Source organism: Crocodylus siamensis, chromosome 9 (assembly GCF_052110815.1).
Source record: "Crocodylus siamensis isolate JL-2025a chromosome 9, ASM5211081v1, whole genome shotgun sequence".
Taxonomy (NCBI): Eukaryota; Metazoa; Chordata; order Crocodylia; family Crocodylidae; genus Crocodylus; species Crocodylus siamensis.
This window is the reverse complement of record NC_143403.1, coordinates 33483210-33503331: the sequence shown is the minus strand read 5'-3', so window position 1 is coordinate 33503331 and position 20122 is coordinate 33483210. Positions and strand designations below refer to the sequence as shown.

The following is a 20122-nucleotide window of genomic DNA, read 5'->3' as shown; positions in this document are numbered from 1 at the left end:
AAAAAGCAATTGGGTGAAGACTCCACCCTGCCTCCCAATATTACAGCTACTTGTACTGCAGTAATCCATCTGAACTTAGATCCTGTGTTTAAACTGATCAGTCAAGTCCTTTTAAGCATATGCTCCAATCTAAAACAAGTGAAAACAGATCCTGTTAGAATAAGTATTTTTTATGGCATCTATATATAGTCTCCAACAGAATATATTAACATTAAATATTTCTACAAATATGACATTTGGCCACTGAAACTCACAATATAGCCAATTATTTCCAGAGCACATTGTGTGTAGCATATAAATAACTGGATTCATCTGTTCAATCATCATATTAGGTTAGACTCTATCTTAGTTATCATTTTACCTTAAGTCTCTGATTGAAAGCATCAAACAGCAGTTTGATTCCATCCTGAGTCAGGTTAAGGATGAGGTCATGGCTGAGAGGAGACTGTAAATAAAACAAAAGTGACATCAGCTTTTCACTTAACGATTTATTATTAAGCTGTCCAGGTTGCATATATAAAAATCAAATTAAGAACTATCCTTCCCAAATAACTGGTCTATGATTTTCTATTTTTACAGAAAACAATTGTTTGGTTCTATAAATAAGCATAAGCCAAAGCACAGTTCATCAGTCCTCCTCCCCTTTTACTTTTCATATTAAAAGGAAATAAGTGTCCTTGGTAAGGATTCACCACTTGCATATATTCCGAACCAAATAGGAAGGCAGTGTGTATTGGTTTTAAAAAGAAAAGGGCAAGTTTTGGGTTTGAAATAAAAAACCTTGAATACACGCAGGAGACTTGTAATAGTGTCTTCATGGATGTGTAAAAGCCCACTGTGTGGAAAGGAAAACTGCACGTCATTTAGAAGGAAAGGCTAGATACTATATGCAATATTAAGGGGCGGGGAGGGAGGGCTGTGTACTTCAAACAATAAACATCATCACAAACAGTAGACAGTCCATGCAAGGAAGACTTCAGACTCTTATGCTGTATTTTAAGTTTTCCTAGTTACGGAGTCGTAACAGTGAGGGCCTAATCCACTAGGTCTAAATCTTTTTAGACTCTAGGCTCAATGTACCTCTTTAGACTCAAGGTACCCCTCCGAAAATGTCAGCTCTTACCTTTAACTTGTTTTTTGACTATGGGAAAATAATAAATCAAGTTTTCTGTTGCAAAGAATTCATAAGGACCACAGTAGGTCAAAATGTTTTGATAGTATGAAATCCTATTTGAAATCTTTGGGTTTAATCTGTGAATCATGCGCACATGTCTGCATACCTAACAGTGTTAATGGCACTCTTAAAAGTACAGCACCTTGGTTGAAAATTGTTGGCCTAGTGTAAAGCCCTCTGAAGTCAACAGGAGACATTCTATTAGCTTTAGTGGAGTTTGAATAAGGGTATAAAATTATCTGTTTTTAGAGACATGGTGGTAGCAGCTCTCTCTATCATCACTGCTGCCTATACCTCCCAGCAAGTTGCTTCTAATGCAGCCTATTAGAGCACATAGTACCCAAAACACTCGCACTTACATAGAATCATAGAAAGGTAGGGTTGGAAGGGACCTCAGGAGGTCATCTAGTCCAACCCCTGCTCAAAGCTGAACCAGCCCCAACTTGACCATCCCAGCAAAAGTTTTGTCTAGCAGGGTTTTGGAAATCCCCAAGGATGGAGCTTCCACCATACTGTGAAACCTACTGTTCAAACTTCACCCCCTGTAAAGGGGGAAAAGGAAGAAGGTTGGTACACAGAGCAGGCAATAGTGCTAGAATATACCATATTTACTCTGTACCAGGCAGGGGCCCCTAAGGTTGCCGTGCTCTCTCCCAGCACTCCTCAACGTGTCCAATTCGTCTATAAGGCACCCTTCATTCTCACCCGCCATGTCTTGATCATAAATATTTTAAAGGGAGGCTGCCTCTCGTCTTGTTGGTCACGGTGCTTCAGTTACGTCACATCTTGCCTCTATAATGGAGTTCCAAAAACCCCAGCCTTATGGGCTATGTGTGGCTCCAACCACCCCTGTACCACACCCCAAGCCTTGCAGATGTACCAGATGCTGTTTGGTCTATCTCACTCTCTGCGCCCTCTCTGGCACTTGGGCTCGCCGCAGCCCTCATCTCTCAGCTGCATCCCACAGGCACTCTGGCTTTCCACAGCCCCCTTTCTGAGGCTTCTCGCTCCCCCTCTCTGGGCCTTCTCTGGGGTCTCCACACGGCTGTGGCTCCCCTATGAGGCCTCCTCCATACCCTTATAGCCTCACCCAGTCCTTTGGTTGTAAACAGTCAACACAAAACTTTGTGTTGCCAGGGTAACCGGTGGGAGTCAGCTGACCGGAAGAGGCTGGGCCTGGCTCCCATATAACTCCCAGATTGAAGCCAGGCAAGCAGTTCCCTGCTGGCTGCCAAAGGGGTAGGAACTCTGTTGCAGTAAGAACAGAGAAGAGGCCTGAATGAATGAATGATGCGGTACTGGTGAGAGATTGAGAAACCCCAGAGTGGCTGGAATGTTATTATAGGCAGATGGCTTAGGTTTATGTTATAGCCAAGGGACAGTATGGTTTGCCCATTACAGGCTATGTGTTTTATAGTCACACTCGGTGTTGGCTACATTTAATTACCTTCATAGGTGGTTTCCATTACTCAGTACAAGCTGCTTTTGGCAGTTTAGATGATGCATTTAATGAGGTTTCCTTGTATGCAAGTGCAAGACAAGAAGCCTCCCCCCCCCCATGCTGATTGGAATTTTATACTCAATCTTACATAAGTAAAATACAGTACAAAATGGGACATCAAGCATAGGACTCCTTGATCCCATCCCTCTAGAGAAGTGAGTTTCAACTTTTTTTTCATTTGCAGATCCCTAAAAAATTTTGAATGGAGGTACAGACACCTTTGAATTATAAGTGTGGGTATTCCAGAGGCACCGAGTATGTGGGGGTGCTCGGGCCCCTCAGGAAGAGGTCTGTCACCTGAAATGCATAAAATTTCCACATGCCCATCGTCCCCTCCCCCCGGTCACGTGTTATGTACAGTACGTGAGGTATCCTGAGGGAAGAAGCGTTCGTTCGCTTTCAGCATATTGCAACGTATTGCAGTTTACGTGTGCCCAGTTAAGTGGATTTATGAATTACATTGTCTAGTTTTAACTAAACTAACCCTCACAAAATGGACAAGTGGCTTAAAAAGATTCCTGCAAAGAAACCGTGGATTGAAGATGACACTAATAATGCGAGCACAAGCGAACAGCAAGAAAATGGCAAAGCTGACACTTCTCCTACTCCTAGTACAAGCTCTTTGTTAGCCATATTACAAGGTAAAAACGAAATAATATTTTTTTAGCACAAGCAAAAAGTTTTTTTGTACCGTTAATAAAAAAAATAATATTTTAAAAATTGTATTTCATCTTTCTCTTTTTTAATTTCTATTTTTGCCTATGTTTTATAATGTACATAATATATTAGTACAGCAGTACATGCATATAAAATTTATAAATAAATAAATATACAGATATTGGGGGTGCAAGCTCAAAAATTTTTTTACTGATAGGGGTGCGCGATCAAAAAAGTTTGGAGACTACTGCTCTAGAGAAGCTCAAATGGAATGGGAGAAAGGCGGCAGTACTAAGAGAAGTTCACGCACTGTAAAAACACTACCATAGCAGCAAGGAGATGAATTATACCCGTGCCATCATCATGGCTTAGTTGGAATAGAGTACTAAAGCAGACCAACTGTACAGGCCAATAGGTGAGAGAAGTCCTAACATTATCCTATGCAACAGAATCTCACACTTAAACACAAATTTCTCATAAACTACCAAGAGCATGTTGCTTTTCATCAGCGAATGAAGATGCATAGCTTTTTTTTTTTTTGGGGGGGGGGGGGGAAAGCATACCTCCTTCAATGTTTCCCTTGATAGTTTTCAATTTGTTATACTGTGAACTGTCATACTATGCCAAAGCTGGGGAAAAAGGTTCATAGAAGTTTCTTTTTATTTAAATATGGAAGCTATGGAAAGCTGCACAGACTGCAGTGTTAAGACCAGTACATACAATGTAAGAAATAATGCATGCTGAGAAAACCATGGAATATGTTGCATTTAGGAAACTGGTTGTTATGCAGAACCACATGTAGTTTACATTATGGAAGATCAGATTATAAATAGGGACCTACCTAAATCATGGGGAGACAAAGGGGTTTTTGTAGCTGCTGAGCAGATTTCACAGGTATTTTATGGCAGCCTTGCCCCTTGGCGCTGACTGGCAGAGAGGCCTGGTGGGGGGGGAAGAAGGGTGAGGGGGCAGCCGCCATCTTGATTTCTGGCTGCCTTTCATGTCATCCTGTCCCTTGACTGATTGGCATAGATGCCCCAAGTGGGGGGAAGGACAAGGGGGCAGCAGTCATCTTGTCTGTTCTCCTTTGTGCAACCCCACAAGCTGGTGCCTTCCCCTCCTGGCAGCACAGACTGCTGACTCCCACTGGGGAGCCAGCACTGTACTTTCATTAGGAGTTTTTTTTGTTGATTTTGCAGACAATCCCAGATTTTGCAGTTTCCACAAAATCCAGAAAACCACGAATTAAGTAAGTCCCTAATTACAGAATATTCCATTTTAACTGCTATTATAATACACAAAAAATGCCCTTACTAGGAATACCAGCAGGGATCTGTTTCCATATAAGGTAGTTTAATCCTAGTACCTGCAATCAGTTGACAGTAGCCATTCAATTATGAAAAAGAAATAGAAGCCATCTTTCCTCATCCCACACAACAAAACATTTGTTTTCTTTATCATTCTATGCACTTAGAGAAGCAGTTCAGTTCTACCCAAACAATAAGTGATGTGGCAGAAATCAGAACTGGAAAGCACCTCCCAAATCAGACTCCTGTCCACACCTACCACAAACCAGTACACCATTTACACCATTCAACCCCTTTCATAAAAGTTATCAAGCCTTAATCAGGAAGCTACTCCTGAAAAGCAGCTTCTGACAATTATGCATCAATTCTAATTTCCAGCGACCCTTTACTGTAGATAGCTCATCTTAGTTGATATTTCTGGCACACTAAACGTAAATAGCTCTTGTCTTTCCCTTGTGCTTCTTCTTCCCCTGGAAATATATAATGAAAACACCTCTCATGCCTTCTCATCCTTCATTTTACTAGGCCAAACAAGTCAAGTCCTTTTAGGACATGGCCATAAGGTTTTCCCTTCACAATCCCAGGTCTTCCACAAACAAACTAGCTTTGTGTACTTTCTCCTGCTTAGTCCTCAGGCACCAATAATTAAGAGGGGTGGGCAGCTGAGAGCATTAAACACTACCCAGTACTGCTCTTGGGCTCTGCTAGGACAGAGAACCTAAGTAAGGCAATACAGTTGGCACTGGGGTAAAACAGACAGCTTTTCCGTGGCAGAACTGCTGGTCTCTGGTGCACCCACTAAGCAAAGAGTGAAGGAGTTATTTTGTCAATAGGGGATCCAGGGTTGGGAGGAAACCTATATAGATATGCTCTGTCAGTCAGGACTCTCCAATTCCCCGATTACATCAACAGCCTTTTGGCATACCTAGTTCACTGTTAATACTTGAACATGTGTAAGCAAACTTTTATGCATTATTCCAGGTCAGGTCTTACTGTTCATTGCCTTGGACAATAGCATTAAGACTTACTGATTGTAAACAACCATCTATACAATGCATGTAAAAGAGCAAATGGATGCTGGCTCTGATGATCTTTTCTACTGCCTTACAAAATTAAATAAAAAGGGTTACAGCAAAACCAGGAATGGGGGATACTGGTTAATAAAAATATGCCGCTTAATCAAATGTACACCATCCAGTGTACTCCCTGGCATCAGTGTGCCGGGGGACACTGCTTTGCCCTGGGCTGTGGGCTGAAGAAATGAAGAACTCAGCTCGCGGCAGCAAAACCAGAAGTAGGACTTCTAGTTTTGCTTTTGCTGTGTTCCTCGGATGATGGTTAGTGGAGCTTTCCAGCTGATAAAGTGCTGGATAACAAAGCTTTTGCTGTATATACAGAGTTAATAACATTTGCTGTATTGTTTTGAAAACATACCCAAAAAGCTTTTCCTATAAGTGACAGGTCTTGTATGTCATTGGTTCTAGTACCTCCTATCCAAAAGATGATTTAAGCCAGGTTAGAAGTTTCTAGTCAAAATGTTTATAAACTCATTCCAAAAATATTGTGATAGTTGAAAGTGTCCTTGTGGACAAAAAAAAAAAAGATCCAAGAGAAGGCTTGATAATTGTCACAACCATCAGTACATCTGCTCCCATAGCAGATTACACAGCCAGACGTAAAAAGCTTCAAGGACACCAGTTAAGTTTGTGTGATTTTTCTGGTACTGAAAGTAGGACTTCAAGTATGACAGGAAAATTTCAAGAGGTGCCTTGGGATGAATCCCTTCCAAAAAGCTTTACTTACAATGCCTTATCAACTATCAACATCACCAATCCACAAAAGACTCTGGGGAATAGAAGCACCTACGACATCAATTCTGAGGCTATAAAAGTTAAAGGAAGATATTTTCAAAAGGTACAAATGAGATTTAGATGCCCAACTTAGAAATGCAGATATCTTTAAATTTAGGATGCATTAATTGAGCAATTAAAAACCAGAGTTAAACATATTCCTTACCTAACAGTTACAGAAAGGGGCTAATTAGTCTGTGCATCCCCTTTGTACATTATTAAAAGTAAACCCTTTACAATTTACATTGTCAGTGCCAGGTTTATTTGACTAGCTTTTGAATACAGGGAAAAGTAAACATGGAATCATGGTGTACATGATTAAGATCTCAGTGTACCTGACTATCAGGGATCCTGGTCTTCTCTGTTTAAAAAGCCCAAATTCTCCGATTAAACCCCAAAGTCTGCATTTCTCCACAATTAAAATTAAATGCAAGCAGTTGAACACAATGTTTTCTTAATACATTCTAAAGCAATCTGGAAACCTATGAGTGCCTCAATCATTATAATAAAATAAATTCTAAACACCTGTAAATTTTGGCATTTGATTTTGGTTGGGGGTGGGGTTGTTTGTTTTTATAAATCACCCTGTCTCCTGGTCCTGCTGGTGCCCCTCACTCCAAAACCACAGTCACCCACCCCCCAAAAGGGGATGGGGGGTGGCAGAGGTGATGCATGGGGGGCAGTGAAGGGGGCACGTCTCAGATTTCTGCACCCACAATGGGGTGCACAGCTGCAGCTGGGTTGGACCAGCCCCAGACAGGAGCTGCCTCTGCAGCCCAGCAGGGGGGATCTGGCACAGGAGGGAGCACCACACCGCCATGGTGAGGCACAGCAGCATGGAGTTATGATCCCTGCTGCTGGCCGGCAGGCAGGGTGTCGTCTCACCTTAGGAGCTATGGCAGCATGGTGCTCCCTCCCCACCAGGTTCCACCAGCTATGCCATGAAGGCAGCTCCTCCCTGGAGCTGGTTTGGCCAATGGCCAGGGTACAGCCCACTGTGGGCACAGAAATCAGGGGATGGAGGAACGTGCCCCCTCCAAATTGCTTGCTTCCCTCCCATGGACTTTACCTAGAGGGAACTAAGGGACCTGCTCTCCACTACCCTGCCTGGCTACCACTTACACACATGGCACCCCCTGCATCCCACTCACCCCAGCCCCAAGCAGCCTCTTGCAGGCTGGAACTCTGGTAGACTGCAAGGGGAAAAAAATCCATGGGTTCCCACAGTATTTCTCCTTTAAAGGAGAAAATCTGCATTTTTCCCCACAGAAAAACCCAGATCCCCACTAATCATCCCAACCAATGGAGACATCTGACCCATGGAGCCACGTCAACCAGCCCATGAGGCACCCCTCAGGTCCAGAAATTTGGCAACCGGAGAGTGGTGGCAGGGTTAATTGCTCCTGGAGCTGCAACAATTAACACTGCCACTGCTCCCCAACTGCCAAAATTTCCAGACCTGTGGGGAACCCCATATTCTGGATGACAGCCTCACACATGGGGTTGGGCTGGTGCATGCAGTCTATGCATGGATCTGGTGGGAGGTGTCAGGCTGGTGCACCAAATGGCATCCATGGACCCCATGCTTAGGAATCTAGTGCACACACAGGCCCTGTGCCACTCATCTGGCCTGCTGAACCAAATACATAGAACACTGCTGATCTAAACTAAGTTATTAAATTCCACAATGTAAGTTATATGTTTTTCAAAACAGAGGGGAAGATAGTTTTAAAAATAAAACTGTTAAACTAGCCAGCATGAAGGACACTTCTTTCAAGGCACTGAATCTTCCTATTTATTATACCACTGAAATCTGTGAAAAACTACATGGGGGCAAGGATGCCCCTACAGTCAGCTATAAGGTGAAACTTCATTATAGCATCAGAGTTTAGTATAGCACAATTAGAGAGAGACACCAACTGTATTTCCATCCACTCACAAAGCTCAAAATGTTTTTATCTTTGGTACTGCATTTATCAGACATTCTTCTAGTTTTGTATGCATGATTTGGGGAGACAAAGATATGGAAAATCTGCACAAAGAGCAAATATGAATAAAGATTTTCCATTTTGAAAGAGGCAGGAAATGATCAGTCTCAGTGTAGCTTTTCTAAAAGACTACAGGTCAGCTAGTGGTGTATTATGCTTCCTAGCACTGGACTATTAATCCTTCTATCACTCCATGTTAGAAAATGAAATTAAAAAAAAAAAAAAAATCCAATTATTCCTCTAAATCAATCCAGATGAAATTCTGGTGTGCACTGTAGCAAGAAAACGGGACATTTAAACTAATGTTAATGTCCACACTAACTACAAACAGTACAAGACCATCTGTAATGAGCTAACTTTTCCAAGTAAATATTCAGTCATTATCAAAGTCATCAATTTATACAATCCGGAATAAAAAAAGGGATGACTCAATTAATGAAAAATATGACAGCCAGGGCCGGCCCACAATTTTTTTGAGGCTCCTTGATCCATCGGCAGAGCCAACCATAGCAGGGTACGGGGCCTGGGGCAAATCAGCCTGTGCGGGGCCCCCTTTACTGTCCCACGGCACAAAAATGCTGGTAAACGAACACCCCAGTACACCAGACATGGGGGGAGGAGTTAAACAACCAACCTGCCGGGTGGGCTACACTGCAAACAAGGCAACCAGCAAATGCAGGAGGGGCCGTGGCCTCTCTGCCCAGCTCTGCGGGACCCCCTGCAGCTGCAGGTTCCGGAGGATAGGACAGGCCGGCCCTGCTGACAGCAAACCTAAGAGGCAGGATTCTCCCTTGTCATTTAATGTACAATGAGTACAAAAATTACTCTCTCAGTATTTAACATTTTGATACAAATTCAAATGATGTCAAGGACAAAATTCAGAAACCTTTTATATTTATTCCTTCCTATACATGTGATGACATATTGCAAGCTGATGAATAGGTCACTTTTACAGGTGTTTTCAGTGTTTGGTTTTATTCCTTCCTTACCCTCCCCCTCCTCAACAAACCAAAATCTCCCTTTCCTTCTCACTTCAAGGTGTGTCAGGTACAAAAATGCATTTTATTGCACTTAATGAATAGATTTTCTTTTAGCACATTATGACAATTAGGCCAAGATGGAACTTAAAATTATAGAAATTAAATTTAGCGCTGGGTAATGTTCAAAACATGCTTTTGCATGATTCAAACATCAAACTGGTTTAAACTACTGCATCCACTTTTGAAGGCAGAACTGCAGATGCACAGAGGAAGAGCAGAAGCAGCATTTCCAGTGGGTTCACCATCACTGCACCCAGTGTAAATGTAGGAAGTAATAAGCATCTTGCTTTTACAATACTTGACGGTAACAACATAAAGACTGGAATTAAATCATACCCAGCTATTTAAGAGAGAAGAGTTGCAAGAGTCCTTTTCTATGCTTAACAAAGAAAGACTATAAAAAGGAAATACACATTCAAAACAGAGGCTACGTGTTTGAGTTAATTCACATTCAGACTCAGTAGATTGCAACCCTCCTTTCCCAACTCCCCATTATTTTCCAAAGGCTCCAGTAGCACTGAAATATTTGGCAAGAGAGTAGCATTTGCCAAATGAGGCCTGACAATACCAACCCTTGGGGAGGACAATAAAAATACTTCCTGTCAGTTCTTAAGATTCAGAGTTAAAATCCACCCAACATTTAAGATGCTCCTTTGAAATGATATGATGTGCTAGAGAATGTGGCAACTGTCTAATGTCACCCAGTGTAAAGCACAGAACAATACATACAATATAACTACTAACATAACATAACACCACACCCCATCAAACCTTATTGCTTAGTTGCGATTACCTGAACAACCTGGCCAGATCTTTCACTACTCACCTGCTCACTGTAGAGAACCTGGACGTTTTTGATAATACGACAGTGTTTTTGAAGAATTGCTACGGCCTGAGCCAATGGCATTCCTGCAAATAAAAACAATCATATTTCTCCAATCTGACCAAAACCCGCACCCCCCCACAAAACAACAACTCTTTGTCAGTGATGTGGCCACAGGTTAAAGCTAAAGGTGTGGTGATACTGGCTCATCAGGTAAGAGTAAAATTACAACATAAAGATTTGCAAGCCAACAAATAAACCTACTTTGGTCTTTATCTCAGCATAAGCCTAAGTTTCTGGAACAGAAAGGCCAGCACCTAAGCAACCGACTGACAGACAGATTATCCCCAAAGGCAAAAATAAAAGACAGAAAACTTGTGTAAGAAAACTTCAACATTTCAACCTTTATAGAGCAGGTTTCTATTTAATTAGCCTTTCCTGGGGGATTCAATTTGCCAGTGGTTCTCAAGGTTGCTAGATTGGAGGCATCCCTTGGAAAATGCCAGCATTTAGCTTTCATTCATTTTTTGAGTATAGAAAAATACTAGAGCAATTCTTCTGTTGCAAAGAACTCAGAAATACCACTACAGGTCAGAATGTTTTTGACACTCAGGATTACTATTTGAAATCTCTGTGTTTATCTTGTGAATCATGTGAAGGTATCTGGATGTAGAACTGCTAATAAGGAAGCTGCACAGTAAAAGGATCTCATGCATCTTGTTGAGAATCACAGGGTAGCCTTTTAATAGCTCAATCCAAAACTCATTGAAGCCAAAGGGTATGATCAACAGACTTTTGTGTCAGTCCCTTACAAGGGGACATTTAACAATCCCTGGTAACCTATTTAGCAACTGTACAATACAAGTGAAATGCAGAGGAAAATATTTTTTGTCAGATTTTTATTATAATAAACTGGAAGGAGAACTTTTATGGGCCAATCAATGATGCAAGTCAATGATGCAAATCCAGGGATGCCAGTTAGGATGAATTTGCTAAATAAATGCGAGTGCCTTCTAAAGAAACTGTTCAGCAGATTCAGTTAAGGAAAGGAAGTACAATCAATATAGTGTTACAATCTGCTTTAATGAAAATAAAAGCCCTGCTACAATTTGTTTTCCAACACCACTTTAGGGAGCACTTATTTGTAGCCTGTAAAACTAGTGGATACCTTTTGGGTTGATGCTAAACAGTGACTGTGCATACAGAATACTGCTGTATCAGCTAATTTTCAGCAGTGAAAACAAAGCCTGAACTGTGTCTCTTAATGAAATGTGATCGTGTGCAAACCAGATGTGCACATATTATAGCCCCGACGTCTGAATCTGGTACCTAACATGAGACAGAACTGATTGCCACATGTTAATTTGCCTATTTTTATTGACAACCCCTGCCTCTATCTAAATTTTCTCATTTTGAAAGTTTGTCTTAAGCCAAGTGTCTCCATTCAGGAAAATTTGGTAATTATTTTATTCAATGTCTCATACTCATATACAAATTTTAAGTTACTGGGTATTAACTCTATTCTTAATGAATACCTAACTATCGCCCTTGCCCCCAGGCCATTCTTCAGTTCACTACAATGCCCCTAGCCCATTTTCAATTCACTACACAGATGAAGCTTTACTGTAACAACACCAGAGATAATGTACACATTTTTATCAATATGTCAAACTCTCACGTCTTAACTCTCTCCATACCACAACTTGTGCTGATAAAGAATTATGGCTTCGAGTTTTGCAAGAACAGACACATTTATAGATTAATAATATAAGTGTTCGAGCTATAAACACTGAATATAAATCTTGTTAAAAAAAGATTCCCCGAGGTACCTATCACTATGAGGAACAAATTTAATCATAAATAGAAAACTGGACTCCAGGGAGATATTTCTTCTTTATTATTATTTTAGATGAAAAAGACAAGCTGAGCCACTGGCACTGCTCAGAACTGCCAAAAGGGATATCCAGATTCAATTAAAGAAAAAAAAAATCACTTGTTCACACATATAAACAACAGGATTTGGGAGAACTGAAGAACTTCCATAATCAGTCAAGGAAGGGAAAATGTAAGCTTTTCAAACTTAATACATAAGTGATATATGAAATGGAGAGGGTAAATAGGTGGAAAATAGATCAGCAGTACTGGGCTGAAAAAAATGCTTGTGGATTTGTACATTTCAGTATTATTGTAATGATATAAAGATGTTTCGTATTATCAAGGAGACGAGCAAAACATTCTTATATAAGCACTCTAAAAATACTCTTAGAAGATGAATATTACCTCTTAAATAGCACCTTTAAAATATAAGCTAAATAACTGACACAGGATTTTTAATGTCAAAAGGTGCTAGTGTCCAGCACATTCCAGGCATTAAGTAAATCTCATAACATACATGCAAAGATAGGTTACTTTGCAATATATGTTGAGTACCTAGTTTTTGGATTCTCAAAACCCAATACTTTCAAGTTGAAAAATACATAGATGCAGAGGTGAAAAAACTATTTAAAAAACTAAGTACATTGAGGCTCAAAGGCTCAATTCAGATTTAAAGATTCCATGTGGCCATGGCAAGTGGCATCAACTTCAAAATGAAAAAAGTAAACTTCTTGTTGCAAAAACTACCTTCAAAACTGATCCAGAAATAGACTCCGAGGTCCTGTGTTCCAAAAAGGTTCTGAGACAGCTAATGTTCTTATTACTCAGAGCTTTCCCCAGGTGCAAACAATAGAAAAACAGACTGCTTTTAGTTAATTCTCACTGATTAAGAACCAGGTTGATTTACTGTAGTGCTGCTTAGCAAAGCTCTGAATAGTAGCAGAGGTACTCCCAGCATAGTTTGGAGAAGAACCTGAAACACAGGTGGAGGGTAGTGCACCCACCCATCTCCTGCAGTAAACAAAATCAAGGTAGGGACTAAGTAACAAAACATCCCCACCCATCCCAGCCACAACAAGGAGGCTCTGTGGTGAAAGAGAAGAGAGAAGGTTGTTTCTCTTCTGCCAGTCAGTTGGCATTCAGATGCGAGCAGAAATGGCTACCAATTCATCAGTCAGTAGTAGCTAGCCAAATTCAGATACAGGTTCCATAAGTGTAATCTAGTGCCAACAGCTTGGCATCCCACTATCCCACCCCCCTCAATCCAACAGCTAGGATGACAAGGCTAACTTTTTATGTATGCACTGCCTATGAAAAGAAGTACCATCTAGCTACTCGTTTCAAGCTAGTTGTTTCAGGCCCTCAGTTGTTAAATATCTAGTAAAAATTCTAAGACTGACATGTTTTACAATGGGTAGCTGAGAGAAGGACAGAGAAAAGAGAATGAGGATAATGTAGTAAAAGGTGCACCTTGTCCTATTTTAGGAAAGGAATTTAAAAAAAAATAGCTACAAAAATGGTAAACCATGTTGAATAGAATACCATGTAGAATAGAAAGCTCATGCCAGTAAGTGCTCACTTATCTGCCTCCTCTAAAATGGCAAAAGATGGTGCAGGAAGTGGGGTAGCACAGTCATTTTTAAATGACCAGAAGACTCAATCTTCAGGTAAATTTCTTATGCCTTGGTCTCACTGTGAGTCAGCACCTGAGACAGGAACAGAATCTGAGGTCCTGTCTAAAGTTTTCCTGGCATTTCCTACTAATCACCTCCCACCATGGTATGACACCAGGGAGACAAAGGCATCAGCATTTCAAGCATGCTGTCATCTAATTCTACTCAAAGTAGATCTAATTGTCACAGCTCACAGGAACACCATTTGGCTGCCAGAAATCTATTTACGTGACTGCTCCCAACCATTCTCTCCCCTGGCAGAACTGAACCTATTTTAGTACCAACAGAAAATCTCTGCTAAATATCACCCACACTGACAAAATGCAAGCGATCTGCAAGCCATTTAGTTCTCTCCTCTAAACCCCTAGGTCACACAAATAGTATCTCACGCCTCATGAGCTGAACTGTGAATTATGGCTGCTTACTGATCTTAAAAAATAAAAATAAATAAACAACCCCCAAACCAAAACCAACCCCTCCCTCACTTCCAAAACAATGTTTTACTATAAACTTGGCATGCTCCTGGAGCCCAGCACATACCCAGAAGAGGCAGTGCCTTAAGTTGCACTCTGCTTGCCCAACATCTATATATATCAGGTGTTTTAGTGGGGCTTGTTTGGCGCTTTTAATCTACTAGCTGGTTCAGTAGATAAAAGCATCAAAAAGCCCAGCTGAAGTGCCCACTCTATACAGATGATGCAGAGCTGGGTCAAACTAAAGCACTGCTTCTTCTGGTAAAGTAAGGTTTGCTTGGGGTTGTGTTTTTTTTAATTTTTAAATGTCTGTAAGCAGCTATGGTGGCATGGTATTCCCTCCTGTGCCAGGCAGCTTTTGCCTGCAGGTGATCTGGCGCAGCTGTAGCCCCACACCCTGCACACCACTTGTGGGTGCAGAAATCGGGGGGGGGGGGGGGAAGGAGCATGTGGCCCCCCAGCTCCAATGCATCATCTGTACCCCTCTCTCATATGGGTCAGTAGTATGCCCACAGAGCCAAGAGGGCCGTAGGTCAGGAGTTAGGGCCACCTGCGGGGCTGGAGGGGGCTGTGACTTAGCAGTGAGGGGCAATAACAGGGGCAGGGGCAGGACACCGACATATCAGGACTGCTCAGAGCCACAAAGGAAAAGAGAGGGACAGCCACAGCTGGACCCAATGTCCTTGTGAGCGATGGGGGTAGTAGGAGCTCTGATTTTCCATGACAAAGAAGATTAAATCAAATGCCAAAATATATAGGTACAGTAAAAGCTGCCTTAACCAGCACCTTACAAGCTGGCATTCTCTATTACTCGGCATGCGGTTTGTAAGGTAAAAGCGCAACTGGGAGTACCCACCGTGGTACTTTTGGTTGTGCTGGGCCCCCACAGCCTGGGACAAAGCAGCCTGTGCTGCCGAGGCCCAACGGCCCAGAGTATAGCAGGCTGCGCGGGGCCTGCCTCCCTGTCCCTCGGGGCCCACTGGAGGGACACTGGCCCGAACAGGTAAAGACACCTGTTTGGGCCTCTCAATTAAATCAGCATATTTTGTTATCCAGTACCCCAATCCCCCATGGGTGCCAGATAATAAAGTTTTTGCAGTATTTAGAACGTATTTTATTATAATTATTGAGACACTGGTAGGTTTCCAAATTGCTTTAAAAATGTAAATATATTAAAAACCACTGTGTTCAACTGGTGTGTGTGAATGTGTGTGTATGTATACACACACACACACACACACACACACACACACACACACACACACACACACACACACACACACACGTATATATGCTTTGCATTTTAAATCACAGAAAAATGCAGGTTTGTGGGATTTAAAATCAGAGGACTTGGAATTTTTAAGCAGAGGAAACCAGGATCCCTGACTATAAGACTGCACTGACAGGATAATTTGTTCTTTGCAGGGTGAAAAAAAGAGAGAGAAAAAAATTCACTTCCTTGTTTGCTTGTTTTTATACAAGAAAACAAACAGTGAGTGCACACACAGTGAAATAAGCGTACCTAGTATATGCAAATACTTTAAAGTGGATTTTAGAGATGTTCAGATTAACAGAAATACAGGGATCATTTAAGGTCATACAAAACTGTAACAGCATGAGGTAGGAACAGCAACCTACCATTAGCACAGAGAGAACTGTTATCTCAAAAAAACGGTGAGAACCAACAGGTTAGAGCAGCGGTTGGCAACCTTTTTGGGGCGGGTACCAAAACACCAGCAACCTCAACTTTTAAGATGTTCATGTGCCAGAGGTGGATGCCAGGGAAGCTTCAAGGGGACCAATCCCTGTGGCAGCACAGTCCCTGGCCCTTCCAAAGTATGCATGCCAAGCAAAATGCTTTCAGGTGCCACATGTGACAGTGGTTGCCTACTCCTAGGTTAGAGAGTCTGAGAGAGAACATTTAGCACATGGGTTGGCAACCCCCAGCATGTGTGCCACAGCATGGTACATAAGGCCACCTTGCTCAACACACCACCATCAGCCCAGCCTCTGGGCAGCTGCTGCTAACCATGGAGCCCAGGCTGCTTCCAGCAGGTGGCTAGGAGGCTGCAAGTCCTGCTGCAAGCAGCCCAGGCTCCATGGCTGGCACCAGCTACCCAAAGCCTGGGCCAACTACAGATAGGAGGCTGAACCCAGTGCAGCTGTTTGCCAGAGCCCCAGCCAGGCTTTGTGCCAGCGGGTGGACAGCAGGGGAGGAGCCTGATGCAGTGCAACACCAGCCACTCCCCCATCATCTGCCCAGGGGCATGTATGCAGTTACCACCACAATGAAGCTACTGTCAGTGATCCAGAGCCCAGTGCAGCCATTTGCAGCCTGCTGCCTGCCTGCTACAACTGCCCAGAGCTGTACGGGGCCCTACAGTCCTCAGTCAGGTTCTGTGTTGGTGGTAACTGCACGAGTGCCTCCAGGTGGACAGTGGGGGAAGGGACTGGGGTTGCGCTGCCCCAGGTCCCTGTCCCAACATTTGATCTGAGGCAATGTGCACCCAGCCAAGGTGCAGGGCTGGTACTGAGGCTCCAGAGTCCCAGCATCAGCTGGTGGCGACTGCACATGTGCCTCAGGGTGCAGGGTGGAGAAGGGACTGAGGCAGCACAACTCCAAACCCTCTACCTCTGTTGGCCCAGAGGTGCACGTGTAGCTGCCACCATTGACAAGGATTGGGCTCGTGGCTCCCCTGTGGCCTGCCCCTGGCAAGCCATGTCGAAGAATGGGGTTGGGGTGTTTCTGGCACGCCAACCAAAAACACTGCCAACCCCTGATTTAGCATATAAGAGATACTAGTCTGAAGAAACCAATACCTTTGTTTTGCTGTATAAAGTCACAGAGTTGTGCTCTAAACAACAAGCTATAAACATGAGAATACAGAAATCTGCTTTTAGGACTTGTAATTGCTCTGTGGCACATTTTAATGCAAGTATACCTCCAATTATTTCCCCAGTTTGAACACAAAAGATACCCAAACTAGAGAGTTAACTAGAATGAAAATGCTAAACACTGAAATAACGTGAAAGATGCTAAATGTATTCATTCATATATGTACTAAGAAACTACAAGAACTAGAGCCAAGCATTTTCACAACCTTTTCTTCCCCCATCCAGTGCCATAGGGAATTCAGGTGTTCAAAAAGAATTGGATCAAACTTTATATTTAAAGAGAAAAAAAAAAAGGAAGAAACTTCAGACTTTGGACTGAGAACAAAAATGAAGCATCAGCCTCAAAATGCAATTCAGTAACACGTTGGAGACAGGGGACTTCGAACAACAAAAAAGTACCTCTTCATTCCCAACTACAGGGCTGCTACCCTGATCAAAGGATGCCTATCTGAAAAACTATTTGAGAGACAATTTTATAGTTCAGTCAAAAAATGGGGGCAGCCACCATAAAATGAAGGCTACTACAGTTATCTTCCAAAAACCATATCGACACTCAAATCAGCCATTAAATCCTACTTAACGCTGGGGTTAATTAATTATGCTGCACAAAACCCATAAAAAACAGTTCAGGGAGAACTCTAAGGCAACAATCCCATAATGAGCTTTACACTGGTGAACCTCTGCACCAACACGAAGCCTCAAAAAAGTCAGAGCTCCATGTAGGCACAGGTAGTTGTAGGACTGGTCCTAACAGACACCCTTTGAAGATTTTTGAGTATTTCATCCATGATTCCTTTCCTTTCCACCACTGGTTCGCCTCCACTCACTGCTGCATTAATGGGAGTAATAGCACAGATGTGGTACCAACATCTAAAGCCATTCTTACATTGTTTAAGACTGCTCTGAGCAGGTTAGATAAACAAGTGTCTACACACTGGCTTCTACACAGAAGAAATGCTAGTGTACAAAGGACTATCTTAACCAAGAGTGATTCAGAAACCTGTAGTATCTACAGTAAGAAGTTATGGGCAAAGAACCTAATGCCAAAACCAGACGCAACTGTAAAATAAGCTCACTCAGAGCCGCTTTAAGATTAGTGCAGAGTATAGCCATGGGTTGAACCTTTACAGCACTAGACACACAGGCTTGAAAACTAAACAGCTGTTCAATTCCATACCATGTAAAACCCACCACTGTGTGCAAACGCCTGGAGTTAGCTCTGGAAGCAAAGTAAATTTCCGTCAGGTGCTGGAAAGATTGGCTCTCCAAATGGGAGTGGGGGAAGAAGAGTGGGTGAAGGGAGAAAAAAAAAGAAGCATCTTTTAAAGGAGACAAAATCTAAGCACGGAAAACATGCTGAAGGTATGAAGTGACGTTAGGTGCCTTCAGCATTTTACTCTACCATTGTTTCCTCCCCAGTACAAAATGAAGACAACTCAGCTACTCCAGGAGGTGGCTGCAACGCCCTCTCAGAAATCCATGGGGATTTCTTCACTTGAAATCCCCATGGGCAAAAGCCCTGCACCAAGCACCCTGTCACCTGACTGACGTTACTCATCCCTGAGGGATGCAACCCCCTGGTCTATTCTGGGAACTCTTCGAATGACAGGTAAAATATGCCAACAAGAGGCTCCGGAAGGAGGGACACCGGGCAGCTGGTAAATAAGAGGCAAAGCAAGTGAAGAGCGGCGGCAGGCCCACGCCCCAAGAGCAGGAACCCCATCCCATCCCATCCCATCCCATCCCCACAGCGCCCGAGCCGGCACTTACCCAGGGTGAACTCCCATTGCTCGTTGCCCAAAGAGCGCTCGGGAACCACTTCCAGATCTAGCATTGGCTCAGCGTCGGGCTCGGGCGGCCGGGCCCAGGCTCACGCAGCGGCTCGGGCGGGCGGTCCTGAGCGGGGAAGCACAAAGACGCCGGTCACCCCTCCCCGGCCCGGGGCTCGCTCCGCCTGCAGCTGGCTGCTGAGTCACGGCGGGGCCCGGTCACCCCCGGCCCGGCCCGGCCTGCCCCGCCCGCAGCCCGCCACCCTGGGCTCCGCCGCCCCCCGAGCACCTCGGCCGCGGGCAGGCGGGAGCGCCCCTCTCCCGGTCGGGGGACCCCCTCCCCCCGCACCGTGGGCTGCACTCACCTCACTTGCGGCTGCTGAAAAGCCGCGTTGCAGCTGCCGTCAAGCGAGACCGCCGCGGCTGGGCGGGGCTAAGCGAGCAAGATAGTTCTCAACTCACCTCAGCCTCTTAGACTGGTGGTGCCACAGGCGTGGCCCTGACCAAGTCCCTTCTACCCTCCTGTCAGCACCGCCCGGGCAGGAGTGGTTGGGTTGGGACAGGAACAGGGGGAGAATGTAAAACAGTGGGGGCAGGAGCAACCCCCCATTGCTGTGCCAGTCCCTTCCTCTGCCCTGCTGATGCCTGGGTTCAGAGACAGGGGGCTGGCCTGCAAGAAAGGCAGGGACGCAGAATTTAGAGGGGACTTACTGAGCTGCGCTGTCCAGTCCTTTGTGTTCACACCTGCTGGCCCAAAAAGGGGCCAGAAAAACATTTGCTCCAGCTATTCTCCTCCACCCCTGTCACAAAGCACTGGATGATAAAAACCTACAGCATGTAACAGGAAAGGACCTGGGCCCCATGGCCGCAGCTGAGAATTTGATAGGTAAAAACTAGTCCAAGGGTGCTGAAGTGGCCCGTGCTGGAAAGAAAGACAAAACCCAAGCAGGGCTAAGCAAAACAAACACAGAGCTAAGCCTGAGTAGCAGCCCCACAACCTGCAGTCCTTGCCAGTCTGACCCAAGGGAAAATTCCTTCCTGAACTCAAACCTGGCAACCAGTTGGACAACCATAACAGCCAATCTCGAGAGATTGCT

General features: G+C 43.7%; 1 protein-coding gene across 2 annotated transcripts in view; it reads right to left on the bottom strand.

Annotated features, from left to right (window-relative positions):
* The window catches only part of PHAF1 (phagophore assembly factor 1), a 58865-nt gene extending 39135 nt beyond the window's left edge, over positions 1 to 19730 (bottom strand). The window contains exons 1-4 of one of the 2 annotated variants that reach the window (XM_090063463.1): positions 19391 to 19730; positions 19027 to 19152; positions 10344 to 10426; positions 362 to 445 (exon numbers count right to left, since the gene is read on the bottom strand). In XM_090063463.1, coding sequence (XP_089919589.1) covers positions 362 to 445; positions 10344 to 10426; positions 19027 to 19090 — 231 coding nt within the window. In that variant the 5' untranslated portion in view covers positions 19091 to 19152; positions 19391 to 19730. The other variant, XM_090063462.1, reaches the window with a different exon arrangement.
* Positions 19731 to 20122: the final 392 nt, after the last annotated feature.